Source organism: Perognathus longimembris, chromosome 8, assembly GCF_023159225.1.
Source record: "Perognathus longimembris pacificus isolate PPM17 chromosome 8, ASM2315922v1, whole genome shotgun sequence".
NCBI lineage: Eukaryota > Metazoa > Chordata > Mammalia > Rodentia > Heteromyidae > Perognathus > Perognathus longimembris.
In genome coordinates, this window is record NC_063168.1 from 49513419 (window position 1) to 49536291 (window position 22873).

At 39.8% G+C, this 22873-nt stretch overlaps 1 protein-coding gene across 5 annotated transcripts in view; it reads right to left on the reverse strand.

Moving 5' to 3' along the window:
* The window catches only part of Mta3 (metastasis associated 1 family member 3), a 136049-nt gene that overhangs the window by 73633 nt on the left and 39543 nt on the right, over nucleotides 1–22873 (reverse strand). For all 5 annotated transcript variants that reach the window (XM_048353039.1, XM_048353042.1, XM_048353040.1 and 2 more), the window contains exons 5-7: nucleotides 14254–14317; nucleotides 10271–10388; nucleotides 193–295 (exon numbers count right to left, since the gene is read on the reverse strand). In XM_048353039.1, the coding sequence (XP_048208996.1) occupies nucleotides 193–295; nucleotides 10271–10388; nucleotides 14254–14317 (285 nt within the window). The remainder of the gene's footprint in view (nucleotides 1–192; nucleotides 296–10270; nucleotides 10389–14253; nucleotides 14318–22873) is intronic.

Genomic DNA, 22873 nt, shown 5'->3' on the forward strand with positions numbered 1-22873 from the left:
TCCCTGGCTTCTTCCTGCTCAAGGCTACCACTCTGCCACCTAAGCCACAGCGCCCCTTCTGGCCGTTTTCCATATATGTGGTGCTGGGGATTCGAACCGAGAGCTTCATGTGTTGGAGGCAAGCACTCTTGCCACTAGGCCATATTCCCAGCCTCGAAAAGGCATTTCTTGATTCAATAATGCCATACTCACCGAGCTACAACTAAAAACTGGTCAATCTGTCGATCGGTGAGTGGACTATTCGGATCCCATACTTTAACTTCCAATTTTGACTGTTCCCTCTCATCTGAGTCTCCTGCACAAAAAACAAAGAAAATGGAATGCTGTTACTCACAAAACCCATTGAACCATATGGTTGATGACTATAGTCACTAATTACAGCATTAGGAATAGTCACATGTAAAGTGAATGCTCATTCTTTCACATGGCAGATATAGATGCAACACCTTAAAAAAATGAGTAATAGGGCTGGGAATATAGCCTAGTGGCAAGAGTGCTTGCCTCGCATACATGAAGCCCAGGGTTTGATTCCTCAGCACCACATATATAGAAAACAGCCAGAAGTGGCGCTGTGGCTCAAGTGGCAGAGTGCTAGCCTTGAGCAAAAAGAAGCCAGGGACAGTGCTCAGGCCCTGAGTCCAAGGCCCAGGACTGGCAAAATAAATAAATAAATAAATAAAGATAGCATTAAAAAAATGAATAATACACCAAGCCAACCACACAGCATCAGCATTAAGATCTACTTCCTGAATACCTGAATGTGTGAGGCACTAAGCCCCATACTAAGGAATATAGCCCTGAAACAGGAACCTCTCTACAACAAGATGTTTCAATTATGATAAGCTGTATGTATAAATATCTATAATACAAACAAAACAAAGATTTGTGAGTTATAAATATGTCTGTAAGAATCTGAAAACGAATCTTTTCAGGCTATCTAGGAAACAATGTTATGAAGGAGGTAGTATTTTTTCTAAGAACTAATGGGCACAAATACACTAGCGGAAGAGAGAATTCAAAACATAAGAATATGAAAAGGTCATGGGGTATTGAAATGTAGTGGAGAGAGAAAAACACTCATTTTGTCTAGAGGATACTTAGAGGAAATGAAAATATATGGCTAAGGGAGGCAGCTGGAGGGAGGGAGGAAGGCAGGGAGGGAGGGAGGGAGGGAGGGAGGGAGGGAGGGAGGGAGGGAGGGAAGAAGGAAAGAAGGAAGTCAGTGAAGGCAGGCAGGCAGGCAGGCAGGCAATAAAGAAGGTAAAGGCCAAGGCAAAGATTCACTAAGAAGATGCAGGATACTTTATTTCGAATATCTCACAAGGAAATATAACTACCTGCTAGGACTGAAAATCAGGACAAAGGATAGTAATGGAAAAACAGGCTTGAGAGTCAATCAGAATTTTGTTTTGTACCATAGATTCTACTAGGCTATGTCTATGATGACAAAGACTGATTTTGATTCCTGTATCTGTAAATATCAGGCAGCATGCCTTACACTTACTGGTATCATACTCTGAAACCAAAAATTCCCTGATGACTGATAAATTCCAGCAATGAGACTCAGAGCATAGAAACAAATAGACATCAATTAATGGAAAAGAATCAGGTACTGCTCTGCCAGCAGTCTCCTAAGTCAGCCCACTACAGTCAGTTTGGGGACTGGTTCAGAGGCAATCAACAAGAGGGCTACTTGCCACCCCAACACCAAACAGCACAAGCAGAGCAGAGCTAATGGTTCACCAAAGTGATCAAAATAATTTTGTTTTTTCATAGCTTTTGTTTACAATTCGTAGCATGCTAAGCCCAGGTACTTGACATTAGCTACATTTTTAAGACCAGGGTTTGTTATTGTTTTTTGGGTGTTCTTTTTTTTGGGGGGGTGCTTGAACTCAGGGACTTGAGCTCTCCCTTGTTATTGTTTTTCATTTTGGGTTTTTTGGGGGGATTTTTGCTCAAGGCCAATGTTCTACCACATGAGTTATGCTTCTAGATCCAAAGAATATTTTTTAGTGCTGTAAACTGTATGAAACTTGAAGGTAAGAATGAAATTACACTTTTCTGTATCTTAAAAAAAATCTTTATTTAATTTTATGTAAGCTAGTAATGGTCTTTCCCATTATATCACAATAGTGATAGCAAAAATAAATGTACTGGGTTGGGAATTTAGCTCAGAGAACACTTGCCTGCCAAGTGCAAGGCCCTGTGTTTGGTCCTCAGCTATGCAAAAATAAATTAACTAAACAAATGTACTTTTAAAAACAACCACAAAAGGATATAGAAATGCTCTATATCAAATAGTCACTGTAGATTAAATGGTGATTATAATTTTGGAGTCACCAAGTAATTATATTTATATCACAGTTTTATCACAGCACCACAGGGGGAAGACTTTTTAAGGTCTTGAATAAACTTAGTATTTGTATAAATGTTCAGCAAACTTCCAGGAATCTTTGGAATGGTACATATCCCACGCTCTGGTCACTGCAATACTCTTACTTCACTTTTCCACTCATGATAATATGGGCAATTATAATCTGTGTGGATCCTACATCATCAAATAATCAAACCCATGAAGAGCTCCCTCACCCCTGAATTCCCACAAATTAACTTACCAACAAGTGACATGATTGTGTATATCTTCCTATTTTTGTTTTTAAAAAATTAAGAAATGAAGATCCAGAAATGATTTTAAATGTCAATCCTAATTTTCCACTCATCTATTATGATTCCTGTAAAATACTGATAAAGTACTTCTTCAGTATATCCCTTCAGGCACCTAATGGCACTCCATAATCTGAAGAACTAAGGTTGTCCTTTCCCTGGACAACTGGAAATATTCTTTTTTCGGCCAGTCCTGGAGCTTGAACTCAGGGCCTGGGTGCTGCTGCCTTTGAGCTTATTTTGCTCAAGACTGTCACCCTACCACTTGTGCCACCTCCAGCTTTTTCTGAGTAGTTTGCTGGAGATAAGAGTTTCATGGACTTTCTTGCCCAGGCTGGCTTTGAATCATGATCCACCTGAGTAGCTAGGATTACAGGCATAAACCACTGATAATCCGGCCCAGCAATACTTTTAATGTTATATTTTATTCATATACAGAAGGATGGCCTTGGTCACTATCTTTCTTAAATAATGTTCTGAAAATTCTTATAAGATACAAGTCAAAGCAATAACAGGCTACTGGAATGGTATCATAAAAATAAATATTAAAAGAAAAACAGCAAGAAAACAAAAAAAGAACACAGTCATTATTAACAATAAAAATATAAAATACCAAGAAAGTTGGAGGTATGTTTATACAAAGAAATAAACTTTCAAAGAAAAGATTATTTGAATGAATAAAGATTTGTCTTAATAATATTCTTTTGGGGGGGGGCACTCATGGGGCTTAAACTCACAGCATGGTACTGTCCCTGAACTTTTTTGTTCAAGGCTGGTGCTCTACCACTTGAACCACAGCTTCATTTCCAGCTTTCTGATTATCAATTAGAGGTAATGAGTCTCACAGACTTTCGTGCTCTGGCTAGCTTCAAACTTCAATCCTCAGATCTCAGCCTCCTGAGTAACTAGGATTACAGGCCTGAGCCATTGGTGCCTGGCTTGATGATATTCTTTTATACAAGTATCTCAACAGATTAAATTGCTAAGAATTAGATTAAGTAAACTGATGCGTATATTAAATAATATGAACATTTGTAAATAAAATATCATTACTAAATAATAAGGGAAATGATTTAAGTAAATAGAATGGGACTAGAAAATATAGCAGAATGACTGCATAGTTATTTATGAAGCTCTGAGTTTGATTCCCAACATCATCATCATTTAAAAAAATCAAAAGTATAGAAATATGGACATACAAATTATATACTCTTTCTATATCCCAAGAACCCAATATAGGAGGTTTTCCCAACCTACAAACTACTAATACTTTGAGCCAAATACATCCTTGCATTACAGGTAGTTTAGCAACACCCCTGGACTATACCCAAGTGGTATCGTAGCATTTTTGCCCACACACTACTTTCACTAGTTGTGACAACTCAAGACATCTATACATTGCCTAATGTTCCCTGGGACACAAAATTGCCTTGGGATTAAGAATTACTATTCAATGTGTTTGCAACCAGTATCTGTCTGTTACATGCTGGAGGTTTTAAGTTGATTAGCACCCACTACACTGTTTGAGAAGTTACATCTACAAAACTATCCATTGAAAATAATAAGGGTTTGTTTTTTTTTGGGGGGGGAGGGCGGTTCAAAATCTAGGGAGGGAACTTGGTACCAGACTAAATAAATAGATGAATAAAAATACTAGCACAGTTAAATCTACACTAACATCTGTACTAAGCACAAAGGTTAGTTGACCCCTTATCACTCTTAAACCTCACACCCTGAACTTGTTTTCTCCACTGAGATGTAGCTCCTGACACACATTTTCAATGAATTAATGACTGAATTTGGGTACAGGTATTTTCTCCCTTTGCAAACAATGAAGGAAGTTTATTTCCTCTCAGTTTTCTTTTACCTTTAAACCAAAGCTTCCCACATGGTTTTAACACAGTAGAAAGTGCAACAAATTTTGAGGCCACTAAATCAGCCACTATTTGCAGTGGTTAAAGACTCACTCACAGAATTACCACCCTCTTATCTTAAACTCCCTAATATAAGAATACTTTTTTCTCTGACCAGGGAAAACCTCCTAGAATTGGCAGTTACTACCTTACTACTTAGGACATTTCAACATCATCAACATAACTTATTTTTGTAATAGTAACTAAAAACATATAGATAGCTCTTTACTTTCGAATATTTTCTTACTGTTGTATGCTTATCAACAATTTATTAGCAATAGGGGAAAAATGACCTCTCCTTCCTATTTTCATATAAACCATTACTACATATTACCAGTCCTCTACCATTGAACAGTAGAGCATAAATCAACAGATTAATGTGAACAGAACCAAAACCTCAGGAAGAGGCACACAGACTGCTCAATATTCTAAAACTGTTAGATTTTCCAACCATCTCCTTTCCTTAAGAAAGGGGGAAAAAAATCTGAAATAAGACCTACCACAGGAATGTATGAAGAACAAAGAGGGAAACTTTGCCCTACTATAAAACATGTAAGAATTAGAAAAAAAATAAACCTGGATCTCTCACAGAATAAAACATTGCATAGAATTCAGTTTCATAGCTCTTTATGTAACAGCCCAGAAGAATATGTAAAATTAGCAACATTGAAGCCAGGTGTGGTGGCACATATCTACAATCCCAATATTTGGGGGCTGGGACAGGACAAGTCCAGCCTAGGCTACTGAACAAACTCTGGTGTGAGGGAGGGAGGGAGGGAGGGAGGGAGGGAGGGAGGGAGGGAGGGAGGGAGGGAGGGAGGGAAGGAAGGAGGGAAGGAGGGAGGGAGGGAGGGAGGGAGGGAGGGAGGGAGGGAAGGAGGGAAGGAGGGAGGGAAGGAGGGAAGGAGGGAGGGAGGGAAGAGGGAGGGAGGGTAAAGAACCAGCCCAAAGGTCTATCAAGAGAAACATTATTGTCTAAGTCAATTAACATTTGTTAGTGACCTACAAGATTTATTTAATTAAAGAAAATTCAGCCAGGCACTGGTGGTTTACACCTGGAATCCTAGCTACTCAGGAGGCTGAGATCTGAGGATCAGTTCAAAGCCAGCCCACTCAAAAGCCAAAAATGGCACTGTGGCTCAAGTTGGTAGAGCACTAGCCTTGAGCACAAAGAAGTTCAGGGACAGCACCCAGGTCCCGAGTTCAAGCCCCACAACCAACTAAATAAAAGAAACTGAATTCAGATGTATTCTCTAAACACAAAGGATTCCTCTGTCAGACAGCTGGCATGACTCAGTTCTTAAGCACTAGTGATCTTACCTGCAACAGAAGCCTTAAGAACTACGAGTTCTTTTTGAAGACTTTAGAATAAATTACCTATTTTGTGTATTATCCTAAAGTAATTTTTAATAATCCCAAGGTAGGTATTTGTGCTTTCAAAATTACACTCCTAGCTTCTATGCTTCTCAGGGGCAAACATCACATTTAATAGTTTTTCAAATAAACTGAACGTTGTGACTATGTGATCTAGCTTTTCTTTTTCTGTTACTTGAAATATGCCAACATCATTATTCATATCAGTACTTGGTAAGTAAAAATTTGTAAAGTTACCATATGGCACATAGACTAGGCTTATGATCAGCACTCAAGGGTAAGGTACATGATCAGCATAATGTAATTCACAATTACAAAAGCTGAATGACTAGAAACAGCATAGAACTCTGAATAACATAAGAGACCACATTACTCTTCCTAAAAATAATGAAAGGCATCTTGGGGAATACAGAACTGAAGTTGGATGCCTGTATGTGTATTCATTACACAGATGGATCTGATAAACTAACTTACTAGTCAAAAACTCTTTCTTCTCCATGTTACGTTTGTTAAAACTTAAAAACTGTATGCTAACACGATAGTTTGTTGCATAGAAATTATTAGTTAAAATTAAGAAAATACCTACATACAAATGACAGCTTGAGCCAGGTGCCAAACACTCATGCATGTACTATGTAGTCCTATCTACTCTGGAAGCTGAGATCTGAGGATCATGGTTCAAAGTCAGCCCAGGCAGGAAAGTCCATGAGACTCTCATCTCTAATTAATCACCAAAAAAAAAAAAAAAAATAGAGCTGGAAATGGAGCTGCAGTTCAAGTGGTAGAACACTAGCCTTGAGTGCTAAAACGAAAGGACAGTAGCCAGGCCCTGAATTCAAGCCCCAGTCTGGCACCAAAAATACCCCATTTCGAGCCAAACATAGTAGTGTACAACTATAATGCCAGCACTTGGGAGGGGGAGGCAGGAGGAGCATGGGTTCATAGTCAGCTTGAGCTACACAGCTATCAAAAAGATATGACCTCTTAGAAGACAACTTGGCGTCTTTAAGTTTAAAACACACATGCTCTATGACTTAGACTATTTCATACCTAAGAACATTTCCCAATTTATTTGGAGGATGTGTAATCAATCCATTATAAAAGGATATTCATATTCACTAAAACACTATTTCTAAAATTTTAGAACCAAGTGTTCTGCAATGAAGTAATTTAATGCTCTCTTAGGTGCATTGTAAAGTCTAGCATCAAACATTAAGGACTATAAACATCCAGAATTATTTCTAGAAGACACACTGATCTATATAGATCAGAGGGTCAGGAAATATAGCCAAAACATCATTTCCTCACATCTATAATCCTAGCTTGGACTGAGAGGCAGGATCATAGTCCAAGGCCAGTGAGATTAGAAAAGTTTGCCAAGACTCCTTTCTCATTGTTGGCTCCAGTGCTGGTACACTTAACATCCTAAGCTACTGAAGAGGCTAAGATTGAGAGACAAAAGGCTGGTATTTCCAGGCCAGCCTGGGCAAAAAATTCCTTAAGACTGAATCTTAACAGAGGGAAGTTGGATACAGTGATGCATACCTATAATCCATGTAAATTTAACAACTATATGTACAGCCACTGAATAGAGGTGAATCAATCTACTTAAAGATGCTAAGGATAGAGAGAGAGAAGCTGCCACCAGGTGCAGACGCCATGTAGCTCCCTCTCCCGTGGGAACTATGGCCCCACTAATAAACCTCCATATGAATCTTCTTCTCCTGTCTGCAATTATCTACGTATTTTCCCCTGCGATGGCCGGGACATATCCTTTCATTGGTGCCGAAACGGAGATATGTTTCCCAGTGGATTTGCTCCCCGCATTTCGGGGGGGGGGGGGGGGTTCCAAGCTGCCCCTGGGACCTATTATGCTGTCCTAAGCCCACCCAGAAGACCACCGAGGTAACTTCTCCTGACCGAGAGCTCTACTTTCATCTACCACAACAACGACAGATTGGGATCTCCAACCAGGATCAAGGGACCAGAGTCATTTTGGAATGAGTGTGCAAATGTGGCTGCTAACTGTAATAGGGAGGTCAGATCTAGCCAGCACCATCATTGACTATGGAGGGACGTCAGATTGACTCCAGCTCAGATTGCAGCAGAAGCCAACTCCATCTTTGTTGGGAGCCAAGCCTGCAGCAAAGTTCATCCTGATCTCTGGCTGTGTTGTATTCTCAAGGTCGTGCAAGGACATGGCTTACTGGAAAGACAGCACTAATCGGAAATGCTTTACTATGTCCACAGGAGTCCATTCTTATGTTAACCAACTTCATCCGGTCTTAGCTGCCATCGGATATTGCCAACTCCAAGCCTTTTTGTGTTCTTGAACTTTAGTAACCCTATGCTATTCCCTGGTTCCTAAACTGCATATAAGCTGGAAGTTAAGAATAAATGGGGCTGCAGTCTTGAGCTAGTCTTGAGTTGCAGACCTCCCTCCCAGGCCCCCCCTCCAAAAAAAGATGTTAAGGATACACTGTTGAAAAGACTTAAAGAAACAGCTGCAGAATAACATGTACACTTTACCATTGCACATAGGGTCTTTCCTGTGTGAACAAAACAAATACCCTTGACTCCACGGTGGTAGCACTTGTCTACCGTAAGGTTCACAGGAAAGGAAACTCGCCACATGGTTCAGGCAGAGAAAAGTTTATTGGGGGGAGAGCAAACTGCCAGCCCACAGAAGATGGAGGCATGGGGAGACAGAGGAGAAGGAAGAAAAGAAGAGTAAGAGAGAAAAGGAAAGAGAGAGGGAACTCGTGTTGAGCTGGATTATATAGAGAAAGGCTGGAGAACTGGCCAGGTAGATTGGATAGGACTTCAGAAGAGGGAGGTAACTGCCTCCAGGTATGCCAGTTACCTAGGTAACATAGGTACTGGTCCCTGACTTAAACAGATGGGGGCATCGGCATGGAGCCCTCCTGAAGGTGGACCTGACATCTACCATCCCAGCACTCAGGAGGCTGAGAAAGGAAAATAGCTAGTGGTTATAGCTTAGCCTGAGCTACACAGCTAGTCTGACTACATAATTAAAAAATTATAGGGGGGCGGGGCTGGGGATATGGCCTAGTGGCAAGAGTGCCTGCCTCATATACATGAGGACCTGGGTTCGATTCCCCAGCACCACATATACAGAAAATGGCCAGAAGTGGCGCTGTGGCAGGCCTTGAACAAAAAGAAGCCAGGGACAGTGCTCAGGCCCTGAGTCCAAGCCCCAGGACTGACCAAAAAAAAAAAAAAAAAAAAATTATATAGGGGAAGGGAAAAGGAAGGAGTGAGACAGCATATTACTACATACCTCAGGTCCACTTAAAACTTGCAATCCTCTTTCTTCAGTGCTGAGATTACAGACATAATCCAATTAACTCAACTAATGTTTGGGGATTTTTGTTGTTATTGTTACAGTTGTTTTTGCCCATCCTGTGGCTTGAACTCAGGTCCTAAGCTCTGTCCCTGAGCCTCTTTGTGCTCAAGGCTAGTATTCTACCCTTTGAGCCACAGTGCCACTTCTGGTTTTTTTGAGTAGTATATTGGAGATAAGAGTCTCAAAGGGACTTTTCTGCCCAGGCTGGTTTGAACTGCATCCTCAGGTCTTAGCATCCTGATTAGCTAGGATCAGAGATTGTGAGCCACCAGCACCCACCTGTTTTGTTTTTTAATGTAAAAATACTTTAATAGTAAAGTCAGAAAATAAAGATTTCAATGTCTGGTCATGAAAATGGAAAGACATCTTAAGTCTCATTAGGAAGATTGGTTTTTGAAACGCAAAGCCAAATCCCCACCAAAATATAACTAGAGTCCATGACCACTGGGACTAGATGACTTAAAGACATTCAAGAATCTCAATAAGGGGCTGGGGATGTGGCCTAGTGGCAAGAGCGCTTGCCTCATATACTTGAAGCCCTGGGTTCGATTCCCCAGCACCACATATACAGAAAATGGCCAGGAGTGGTGCTGTGACTCAAGTGGCAGAGTGCTAGCCTTGAGCAAAAAGAAGCCAGGGACATTGCTCAGGCCCTGAGTCCAAGGCCCAGGACTGGCAAAAAAAAAAAAAGAATCTCAACAAATGAACATATTACATTAAAGCACAATTTCAACAACACTAACAATCTTAAAATTATACTCAGAAACATAGCCATAAAACTCATATAAATGTGAAGTCATCAGGTAAATTGCCTTCTACTTCTACTTGCTGTGTTAATAAAACCAAAAGGGCTCACTACCTTAAAACTTTTATCTTAAAAACTGCTTTTTCTTTATGAAGATTATATTTGAGTAGTATCAAATAGCAGTTTTCATGGGACTGGAAAACATACCTTCTAAGAGCATTTCTGGAATATCTGCTTGATATCTAGGGCCCACTCTGATTTCACCTTTGTCAGCTAACAATGTTTTCACTGAGGGGTCATAGACCAATGAGTAGAAAAAGGCATCCTGAAAAAAAATGACAGAAAACATCCAGATAAACTTAATTCCTTATATTTTTTCACAAAGCAATAAAATCAATGTCACAATAATGAAACATAAAACTTCAGAAAGTACATGAAATTTCATTTTGGTAAATAAATTCATAATTTTTAAAGAGAACAGTATTATTGTCATCATGTACAACAATGCAAAATTGAATAAAATAGCTTTCAGTAGCTTATAAACTTTTTTGTTTTAGCCTAAAAGAACACTACTAATTGTCCTAAAACAGAGTTTTGAAAAGGCAGCAAAGTTAAATAATAACTTAAAAACAACTAAAACCAAGTATCTCCAAACCACAAAAGTCCATACCAGATAACAGTGTGTCTACATGGATACCATTCTTAGTTTTGAACCATCTGCCCACATTATATCCAAAATATTAAAAGGTACACACATCTCACACTGACTAACTACATGAGAGTTGAACTTAAATGTGATTTGTTAATTTTACTGCAGAAAACTAGTTAGCTGTTTATTAATTATAATTCTGCAGTACTTTCAATCTTGTTGTATACATAATGTATATATATATATAAAACATATATATGTAGACAGAGAGAGAGAGAGAGAGAGAGAATAGGCATTATAGACATAGTTAAACATTCCACCAATGTTGCCAGGTATCAGTGGCTCATGCATGTAATCCTAGCTATATAGGAGACTGAGATCTGAGAATCTCGGCTCAAAGCCAGTACAAGCAGGAAAGTCCCTGAGACTCTTACCTCCAATTAACCACCAAAAAAGCCAGAAGTGCAGCTGTGGTTCAAGTTGTAGAGAACTAACCTTGAGCAAAAAAAGCTCAGGGACAGTGCCCAGCCCCTGAGTTTGAGCCCTAGGACAGGTACAAAATAACCACCAGAAAACCTCAAATGCCCTATAGTTCCTGAGCCTAGCAGATAAAATTACCTGGACACCAATCCTTTGCTGAATTCTGCAGAGCCATTCGAGAATGAACCAGCAAAGCCCTATCTTCTGCTTCCAGAGATTATTTAATGCAGCTCTGTTTTTTATCCTGAAAGGGTCTGTCCTATACTCAGTTATATCACCAAGATCAGGCAAGCAAGTTACAAATAAGAGCTGTCTGTCAGATTGATTTTTAGGGCTCTTACATACTATGATATGGAAAAGTGGGAGAAAAAAAGATTATTACATCAATTGAGCAATTCTATGGTGTATTTTAAGCACTGATCGCTTTTAGGAGAAAAGCCTAAAGAAAAATACTTAAGAAATGTGGAAAGCATCCTCCTTTATAGAATTATAAGTATGAGGGGCTGGGAATGTGTCTTAGCAGTAGAGTGCTTGCTTAGTGTGCATGAAACCCTGGGTTCCATTCCTTAGCACCACATAAACAGAAAGAGCCAGAACTGGTGCTGTGGCGCAAGAGGTAGTGTGCTATTCTTGAGCAAAAATAAGCCAGGGACAGTGCTCAGGCCCTGAGTCACAAGCTCCAGGACTGGCATGACATAACAGTCTCAGGCCTGAATTCTCAGGTTACTTTATCTCTAAGACATAATAATATAGTACTACAATTAAAAGGAGGTTTTACTCATAATCAACAGAAAAAAAAATATGATTACTTAGGGTTATATAGTTGCTTAGAATCCTTAGATCCGTATGTACTAATATAGAAAAATATTAAAAATCTTTAGTTCTCAACAGTGGGGAAAAAAGTTTTAACAGTAAGTGAATCAATCTCATAAACAGAATTAAAAGTAAACGATGATGGTAAAGTTGTTTTCTGTGTTACCAATTTCAAATATGCCAATCTCTGGATTTTAACATTATTTAAGGGGCTGGGGATATGGCCTAGTGGCAAGAGCACTTGCCTCGTATACATGAGGCCCTAGGTTCGATTCCCCAGCACCACATATACAGAAAATGGCCAGAAGTGGCGCTGTGGCTCAAGTGGCAGAGTGCTAGCCTTGAGCAAGAAGAAGCCAGGGACAGTGCTCAGGCCCTGAGTCCAGGCCCCAGGACTGGCCAAAAAAAAAAAAAACAAAAAAAAAAAAAACCATTATTTAAAAAGATAGGATAGATGTCAAGGATGTTCTTGTATTAAATAGGATAGTAAATCTAAGTCACACCATAAAAATGGTTCTGAAATTGAGGAAAGTATATGACCCAAATAGATTTATTTTTCCTAATCTTCCCGTACTACGGACAGGGAGAATTCTCAAGAGCAAGCACAAATGAGATTCCTTAAACTTACTGTCAGATATCAGTGCATAGCTCAAAGGTTTATAAGGGCCAGGTGCTGGTGGCTCACGCCTAGCTACTCAGGAGGTTGAGATCTGAGGATCGTGGTTCAAAGCCAGCCTGGGCAGGATAATCCATGAGACTCTTATCGCCAATTAACCACTAAAAAACCAGAAGTGGCACTGTGGCTCAAGTGGTAGAACGATAGCTTTGATCTGAACAGCTCAGGGACAGCTCCCAGGCCCAGAGTTCAAGGCCCACAACCAACAACAACAACAACAAAAAAAAACAAGTTTTAAAGGACTAAGTTAGATGGAAAATACTATCAATTATTAAAACTGCTTCTTTTAGCCAAAGACCAATAAAACAAAATGAAATTCTCCTGAATATCTGGCCACTTTATTTCTGCTTCTGTAAACCACCAGGTGTGGTAGCCCATACCTATAAAGTTCATTACTTGAGAGGCAAAGATAAGAAGGACTGTCAGTCCAGGCAAGTTAAGTTTGTGAGAAAACATCTTAATCAATAAAAAGCTGGACATACTGGCCTATACCTGTCATCCCAGCTACACAGGAAGCCTAACCAGGAGGCTCTCTGTCCAGGCTGGCCCAAGTAAAAATGTGCAAGACCCTATGTTGAAAAAAAAAGCCAAAAGGAATGCATGCATGCATGTGTGTAATGGTAGAGTATATGCCTAGCAGTCATGTATGTTGAAGTTCAAACCCCAGTATTGCTGGAGGGAAAAAAAATGTCTGCTAATTTCCAAGTATTATCATTATCCATCATTCTGTTGTACATAATGACAACGTGTGTGTGTGTGCATGTGCACGCACGAGAGAGAGAGAGAGAGAGAGAGAGAGAGAGAGAGAGAGAGAGAGAGAGAGAGAGAGAGACGTGGAGCTTGAATACAGAGCCTAAGCACTGTCCCAGGTTTCTTTTTTTCCTTTGTTTTTTATTTTGTTGCCAGTCCTGGGCCTTGGACTCAGCACTGTCCCTGGCTTCTTGCTATGTAGTACCAGATTAGCCTCAAACTCAAAAATGAACTGCCTCTGCCTTAAGAAGTGCTGAGATTAGAGGATGTCACCCAAATGCTTGCGATCCAGTATGTTTTGTTGAGATTTTGTGAAAGAAGTATTTTTAACTGACAAACTTTATTAGGACTATAGAAAATAAAAATAAAAAATGGCCAAAAAAATTCCTCTGGTAAGAGCCTTACAGAAAAGCCATTTAATTTTAAAAATAAAAATAAAATGCAGGTACCTAACTAGTATGCCAAATAATTATTTTAACAAAACAAAAATATTTATCTAAGTAATGTGCAGAAGTGGCGCTTGGCTCAAGGTGGTAGAGCACCAGCCTTGAGCTAAAGAGATCAAGGAGAGTGCTCAAACCCTGAGTTCAAGCACCACGACTGACAAAAACAAGCTAAACAATTCACTAAGTAATGTGCAATACTTTATAAAGCCTTACACTGATTAAATAGTTTTTGGTAGCTCTTACCTCTCCCAGGAGAATAGTTACCTAAATGTATCTTACCCATTATGTTTCTACTACAGCACTGCTATAATGGGGCAAAAAGATGGAAATTCAAATGTGTGGGGAAAAAACACAAATCATGAGTGACTATGATTACCTCTTTTTCAAGATATGACAGTACTGATTCTGTCTCATTCAGTAGAGCAACACTGCATTTTCCCCTGTTGAAAGAGAAAATATAAATAAATGCAAGTCATCACTTACCATCACTGCAATCACTGCATGTGAGAACCGAAAAATAACACATTTTTATTTCAGAATGTAAACCACTTTTTATTGAAACTGCTCTAAAGTCTAGCTAAAATTTAAAAACAGGGAATTTCTGTAGAAGAAGAGGTAAAATAAAGATCTACAAACTCATGACTTGAGATCTGGCAGCATTTACCTTTGGTCATATCTTTGAGTCTAACTTTAGAAACCTCTTTCTGTTTAGAAAATCTATTTCTAAGAATACTTGGAGGGCTGGGAATATGGCCTAGTGGTGGAGTGCTTGGTTTGTATACATGAAGCCCTGGGTTTGATTCCTCAGCACCACATAAACAGAAAAAGCCGGAAGTTGCACTGTGGCTTAAGTGACAGAGTGCTAGTCTTGAGCAAAAAGAAGCCAGGGACAGTGCTCAGGCCCCAAGTTCAAGCCCCAGGACTGGCAAAAACAAAAACAGAATTGGAAAAAACTAAAGTAGAAAGGCTTATGACGACCTCTTTTAAACTGACTCTTGCCAATTTGAAAATTTCACTAGAGCTCCAAATTTGGCAGAATTTTGATTGACTATTCAAGTTATCAGTTCTGGAGAAGGTTCACAAAATACGTTTCAAGTGGGCTGGGAATATGGCCCAGTGTGCTTGCCTCGTATACATGAAGCCCTGGGTTCGATTCCTTAGCACCACATATATAGAAAAAGCCAGAAGTGGCACTGTAGCTCAAGTGGTAGAGTGTTAGCCTTGAGCAAAAAGAAGCCAGGGGACTGGGAATATGGCCTAGTGGTAAAGTGCTCGCCTCATATACATGAAGCCCTGGGTTCGATTCCTCAGCACCACATATATAGAAAAGGCCCGAAGTGGTGCTGTGGCTCAAGTGGTAGAGTGCTAGCCTTGAGCAAAAAGAAGCCAGGGACAGTGCTCAGACCCTGAGTCCGAGCCCCAGGACTGGAAAAAAAAAAAGAAGAAGAAGAAGAAACAGCCAGGGACAGTGCTCAGGCCCTGAGTTCAAGCCCAGGACTGGCAAAAAAAAAAAGATACGTTTCAAAATATAAAATGCCATTTTATTTTTCTAAACAGATCACAAAAATGTCAAAAGGCAAACAGGCAAAAATAAATACCTCATACATTAAACAATAAGTGAGAAAAGCATGTTCTTTGATTACCAAAGTAAACTACAACTCAAAGAAGAAAACATAACTGAAAGCAAAATAAAATAATAAAATTAAAATGCTGGGGCTTGGAATGTGGCTTAGTGGTAGAGTGCTTACCTAGCATGCATGAAGCCCTGGATTCGATTCTCCAGCACCACATACACAGAAAAAGCCAGAAGTGGCGCGGTGGCTCAAGAGGTAGAGTGCTAGCCTTGGGCAAAAAGAAGCTAGGGACAGTGCTCAGGCCCTGGGTCCCAGGCCCCAGCAATGGCAAAAAGAAAACAAAATTAAATTAAAAATGCTACACACCAATCAAAAGTTACAAGTCCTGGCTAAGTACAGGTGCCTCATATCTCAGGAGGCTAAGATCTGAGAATCGTAGTTCGAAGCCAGCCCAGGGTTTTTGGAATTTAGCTCAGTGTTAGAGCACTTGCCTGGCAGGTGCAAGGCCCTGAGTTCAGTCCTCAGCTGGGGGGGGGGGGAGGGGTCCCGCGAGCAGGAGGAAAGAAAAGCTAAACAGCAAGTCTAGGTAGGAAAGTCCATGAGACACTTATCTTTAACCACCATAAAAGCTAGAAGTTGAGCTGTGGCTCAAATGGTAGGCATACCAGCCTTGAGAAAAAAGAAGAAAAAAGACTAAGGGATAGCGCCCAGGTGCTGAGGTCAAGCCCCAGTACTGGCATCCAAAAGAAGAAACTACTATTTTCTAAACAGTATATGGCTCTTGTTTTCTTTGTCTTCCTCCTCCTTTTTCATTCTTTTTTTTTTTATGGTATTAGGGTTTGAACTCAGCCTCACATTTGTTAGTTAGCTGCTCTACCAACTTGACTATGCCCCAGTCCTTTAACTTTATATTCTCTAAATTTAAGAAACTTCCTCTCATAATATTTTCCTTGGTACTCATCTTAGGCTAATGCCACTTAGAAAGACTTCTATGAAGACATATAGTATTTCCACATTATACTATCAAATCTCTGATTTGCTTGTTGGAAGTTTTTATATATATTTTATTCAGGTATATTACTGAAGGTTCACAGCTGTAATCCTAGGTATTCAGGAGGCTGAGATCTGAGGATTATGGTTCAAAGCCAGCCCAGGCATGAGTATGTGAGGTTCTTATCTCTAATTAACTATCAAAAATCCAGAAGTGATGGGGCTGGGAATATGGCCTAGTGGCAAGAGTGCTTGCCTCGTATACATGAAGCCCTGGGTTCAATTCCTCAGCACCACATATATAGAGAAGGCCATGGGGCTGGGGATATAGCCTAGTGGCAAGAGTGCTTGCCTCGTATACATGAAGCCCTATGTTCGATTCCCCAGCACCACATATACAGAAAATGGCCAGAAGTGGCACTGTGGCTCAAGTGGCAGAGTGCTAGCCTTGAGCAAAAAGCAGCCAGGAACAGTGCTCAGGCCTTGAGTCCAAGGTCCAGGACTGGCAAAAAAAATAAAATAGAAAAGGCCAGAAGTGGGACTGTGGCTCAAGTGGTACAGTGCCCACCTTAAACAAAAGAAAAAGCTTAGGGATCATGCCCAGGCCCTGAGTTGCAAGCCCAGGGTCAGGTACCAAAAACAAAATAAAAAACAAAAACAAAAAAAGAATAATTTGATCTTATGGATCTTTAGATCATAAAATGAGAACAAAGAACAGAAAAAAATCTGCAGCTTTTTAAACACTTTTATTCAGATGTATCTTCTGTTGTCAGACCACTTGAACAGATGTTAGCAAATAAATATTAAAATAAGACAATTTGAATATCTGTTAAAGTAAGTAAAGGTATGAAAAGCAGCTTGAGTTTAATGTATTTCATGAAAAATAAAGGAATAGTAAGCAGGATAGGGAAGTTCATTCTGTCCATATGTGAGGACAGCACTGACTTGATAATAAACTCTCAAAGCGGAATCAAGTGGAAGGCCCACCTCTTGACCTGCCTTTCCTTTTTATAGGAGGAAGTAAATGTTCCTAAGAGGGCAGCAAATGTAGAGAAGATCCTCTTCTTTGGGTCAGGATAACACATACATTATTTTTACAGCATGAAAATTTCAGACAGCCCCCAAAACATGTGAAATACCAAGACTGGAGACAACACATGGGATACACTTTGAATTTAGCCCAGTATTCCTTTCTATTGTGATTCAGGTGGACAAATACTTCAGTCCACAAGGGGGGAAAATGGTCATTTCAATGAAAGTGTTATATAGCATAAACTCAACGTTCAAAAGAAAGCATGCTAGCCAGGCACTGGTGGCTCACACCTGTAATCTTTGCCACTCAGGAGGCTGAGATCTGAGGATCGTGGTTCAAAGCCAGCCTGTGCAGGAATGTCCGTCAGACTCTTATCTCCAAGTAACCACCAGAAAACTGGAAGTAGCACTGTGGTTCAAGTGATAGAGTGCTAACCTTGAGCTGAAGAGCTCAGGGACAGTGCCTAGGCCCAGAGTTCAAGTCCCACGACTGACCAAAAAAAAAAAAAAGCATGCTAAGCCAGGTGCCAGTGGCTCATGACTGTAACACAAAAACTGAGAAGGCTGAGATCTGAGAATCACAATTCAGTTTGAAGCCAGGCTGGAAAGAAAAGTTCACTAGGCTCCAGCAAAAGTGCAGGCTGGAGGCATTATTCAAGTGGAAGAGTACCAGCAGAGCAAGCAGAAGGCCCTAAGATCAAATCCTAGAATAGCAAAAGAAAAACATTTAAAACTGTGGTAGTAGGGATTATGGATATAGCCTGTTTAGCATGCATGAGGTCCAGGGATGGATTAGTATATCACAAGGCGAGAGAGTAAGAAGGAGAGGATAGTCCTTCTGCCAACAATCATGAGAAACTAATAAGCACAAAAAGTAACTTCCTCATTTTAAATTCCCTTCTTAAGTAGCATGATTTATAGTCATCAGTAGTATCTGTTTGCCTAATACAAATTATACTTACAGCTTACCAAGAAACTTCCAAAAATATAACTTAAAATAAAAGTATGGGGCTAGGAATGTGGCTTAGTGGTAGAATGCTTGCCTAGCATGCATGAAACCCTGCGTTCGATTCCTCAGCACCACATAAACAGAAAAAAACAGAAGTGGCGCTGTGGCTCAAGTGGTAGAGTGCTAGGCTTGAGCAAAAAGAAGCCCAGGGGATGGTCTTTAGGCCCTGAGTTTAAGCCCCAGGACTGGCCAAAAATAAACAGATAGACGGATGGATAGATAAACAGATAATAAATAAAAATATTGACATAATAAAATGTACAAGTAGGCAATTAACTTCATTAGAAGACTTTAAAAATTTAAAGCTTCTTTAACATTACTAGCCAAACTGGAGAGACTGATCATCTGCATTAGAGTTCTATTTTATTACTTAAATGAGGACAAATATTCCAAGTATGAGAAACTTAATTAGGACATTTTGAGCTATTCATCTGATGTAAGTCTGCAGGTTTACTTACAATCATACATGTTAAATAACCTACAACTTGCTACATTTCTGTTTTTTTGTTTGCCTCCCTGAATCAAGGATCAAATCCAAAGCCTTTTCCTTGGTATTAGCATAAATCACCAATGAACTACTTCCCCAGCCCCTTGTTTGGTAGTGAATAAGCCCCCAGGTGACTTCTAGCATAGGACTGCCTAGGCCAGAAAGGTACTCAGAAACCACTACAGTTGTAGCTCAAGTGGACCCAGGTACAGTATCAACCAGAACACAGACTAGGGCTTCTGGGTTATATGTTTGTTTGAGGGGCAATACTGGGGTTTGAACTCAAGGACTTATACTTGCTAGGCAGGTGCTATACCACACCCTCACCACCACCATACTTTTTTGTGTGTGTTTTGCTTTTGGCCTAGAGCAGCCTGGACCACAATCCTACTTACAACTCCATGTGGTTAGGGTTATACACTACCACAAGCAGCTTTTCTGTTAAGATAGGGCATTGCTAACTTTCTGTCTGGGCTGGCCTGAAACCCCCAATCTCTACCACACAGGTAGCAGGATTACAGGTGCAAGCCCTCCAGCCTGTCTGCCTTTTTTCTTAAGACAGAATTTCTCTGTGGTCTGGAATGGTTTGAAACTCTCTTCCTAGGTGAAGCTGGTCTCCAACTTTTAATCCTCCTGCCTCTGCCTCCCAAGTGCTGGTACTGGTGTTGCAGACATGAAGAATGCAAGAGTTAAAGGGGTCATGAATGAGTCCATCAAGATTTCAAAGAAAAGCCTGAGAGGTTGGAGGCATGACTCAGGTGGTAGAGTATCAGCCAATGAAGAAAAGCATCAGAGTTTGAGTCCTAGTCTCAGATAGACAGACAGAGGGACAGACAGAGAGAGAGCCTGAGAGGATAGGTAATGTGTTACAGGGTTGGAGTACTCCCCCACAGGATGTATAGCACTGTGACAATAAGGCAGAAACTACAATACAAACTCCAGGAAGGAAAAGAAGCCAGGAACATGGAATGCAAGCTGCAAGCAAAGCCAGTGTGAGAATGTGGTCATGTGAGTTACAGCTAGCAAAAGCCATAGGAGGTGGCTGCTGAAGCCCTTAGGAACCCATACCCTGCCATAGTATACTCAGAATGCTAGGCATGAGAACATTAGGGTTACTGATTACCCAGCTGAGTCTTGCTTTATTCCCTCTCCTTTTCCTGTTCCTCCTTTTGGGAACAGGAATACCTGATGTCTGCCATCTCATATCAAAAGTATATAACTTCTTATTGACTTTTATTGGGGTGGTGGGGCTCTTAAGTAGTTTGCCTTGACTTTTAGTATAGTCTTTGGACTGAAACTTGAGCAATGCTGACACAGTTAAGATTTTAAGAGTCCTAGGGATAAGTGAATGAATGTTTGCACTGAGATGAATGAGCATTTATGGTAGGGATGAGATGCTATAGCTTGTATCTGGAATGTCCCTAAAGGCTCATGTATTAGTATTAAAGGCTTAGTTCCAGCTTGGTGCCATTCAAAGATGATGGAAGCTTTTCTAATGCTTGTTTTTCTACATACCTATATGAGAACTTGGACACAATAGCATCCTAAAAACAGAATTTTGGAGTCAAACTAATATACATACATATTATAATTTGACTGGTTTTCTGATACAGCATCCTGTCTGTGTCCCTACCCTTACCTACAATGGATATAACACAAGAATTATATAGTATTTACTTCCCTAAATAACTCCTGTTGACTAAACATTTCCTTTTCTCATAGTTGCTATAAAATACTCAAAAGGTGATTTTGTTTGGTAACAAATAATATGTATAAAAAGGATTTCTGAATGTTTACAATTACAAAAACTGAACATAGAAGCCTGTTGAAATTAGCCTGGGAACTGAGGCAAAGGAGAGTGACAGAAGAGGTGAGATTGATTGGGACATATTGGAAATATATGTGGAAATATAAATCCTCCTCTGTATAACTAATATACACTGTTAAAAAATAAATATTTTAAAAAAGAGATTCCTATCCTGCCTAGTGCTCCATGTGAAAGCATGGTGTTGGTTCCAAGTAGGTCATTTTTCTCAGTCCTGAGCAATTGCTGTTTCATATATCCAATCTTTAAGTCACATGCTAATGCAAATTAAATGAAACTAAAATTCAATTTAAGGTCAGTTATAATTCTAATTATGGTATAATGCATATAACTATAATTATGGTAGCAACTTTTATTTCTTTAAATAATAAAAATTAAATACAAACTCTCCAAGTATCAAATTCTAAATGGCTGTTTACAGTATCCACAGAGGAAGCAAAAAGAGAAATAAAGACACTAACCTCCATAGATCTTACAATCTCAGATACAGTCTGAATAGAATCATTTAGGCAAATTTTACATATGGTGCAAAATTTTTTTCAGCTGTTCAAGAGATTTTCAAAACTCAATTAAGAAAGGCAGCTCCTCAATTGGGCACCAGTGACGCATGCTTTGTAATCCTAGCCACTTGAGAGGCTGAGATAGGGAAGATCTTGTCTGCAGATAGGGTAGGATTGCAAGATCCTTCTCTACCAATAACTGGAAGCAGTGACAAGTACCTGTCATCCTAGCTTTGTTGGAAACAGTCCAGGTGCACACCTAGATAGGAAACAAGACCTTTCCTTAAAAAAATAAAAATAAAAAATCAGGAAGGGAGGGAGGAAAAAAGAAAACCAACTCTTCATTATAAAGGATAAAAAATAGTGTAGAAGGGGCTGGGAATGTGGCTTAGTGGTAGAATGCTTGCCTAGCATGCATGAAGTCCTGGGTTCGATTCCTCAGCACTACATACACAGAAAAGGCCAGAAGTGGCACTGTGGCTCAAGCGGTAGAATGCCAGCCTTGAGCAAAAGGAAGCCAGGGACAGTGCTCAGGGCCCTGAGTTCAAGCCCCAGGACTGGCAAAAAAGGGAGGGAGGGAAACAGTATAGAAGCAACATGGCATCTTTAAGATGATGAGATGATGATAGTGATGATATCTATATGCTGCATTCTGGGACCAAATCTGACAACTGTTTAAAAGAATCTAAGGTTTTCTTATCTACTCATAACAGAGTATATCTGAAACTGGACAGCCATACATACAGATATATACCTTCTGAATAAGCAATTTATGAGGTAGGAGACTTTACAAGTTATTTTAATCATTTGTGCTTCAGTCTCATCTGTAGTATGGAGATAATAACAGATCACCTTAAAGAGTTAGTGAAAGGATCGATATACAGGTAAAACAACTATAGTACCTATCATTAAAAGCTCAATAAATACTACAACTTTTTAAAGTCAAATTCAACATGTATGAGTTATATATAAGCCCGAGCTATATATAAGCCCGAGCTATATATGAAACTGAATAAAGTATCCCAGTTTCACAGAGCAGACAATAGAAGGCTATGTTTAGAAATAAAAGGCAACAGCTGAATTAACCAGCACATCAACCTTCTCTACTTATGAGTAGTTGAGTTGCCTTCCTCAAATTTTCAGTCTACTTATACATGAATTACAGAATGAAAGGTAGATGAATCACAGGATGAAAGTATATCTGTGAATCACATGACACACTTAAAGAGCACTGAATATCTGCTGTAAGAAAATGTTAGTAAGTAGTCATACATGCATATACAGAAGATTGACTATAAAAATAAAGACTAAAAAATATATATATGTAGACTGAGGGCTGAGAATAGGGCCTATTGGTAAAGTGCTTGTCTCATATACATGAAGCCCTGGGTTCAATTCCTCAACACCACGTATATAGAAAAAGCTGGAAGGTGCGCTGTGGCTCAAGTGGCAGAGTGCTAGCCTTGAGCAAAAAGAAGCCAGGGACAGTGCTCAGGCCCTGAGTTCAAGCCCCAGGACTGGCAAAAAAAAAACCCAAAACCAAACAAACAAAAAATATAGACTGATAATAGGTGTAGTA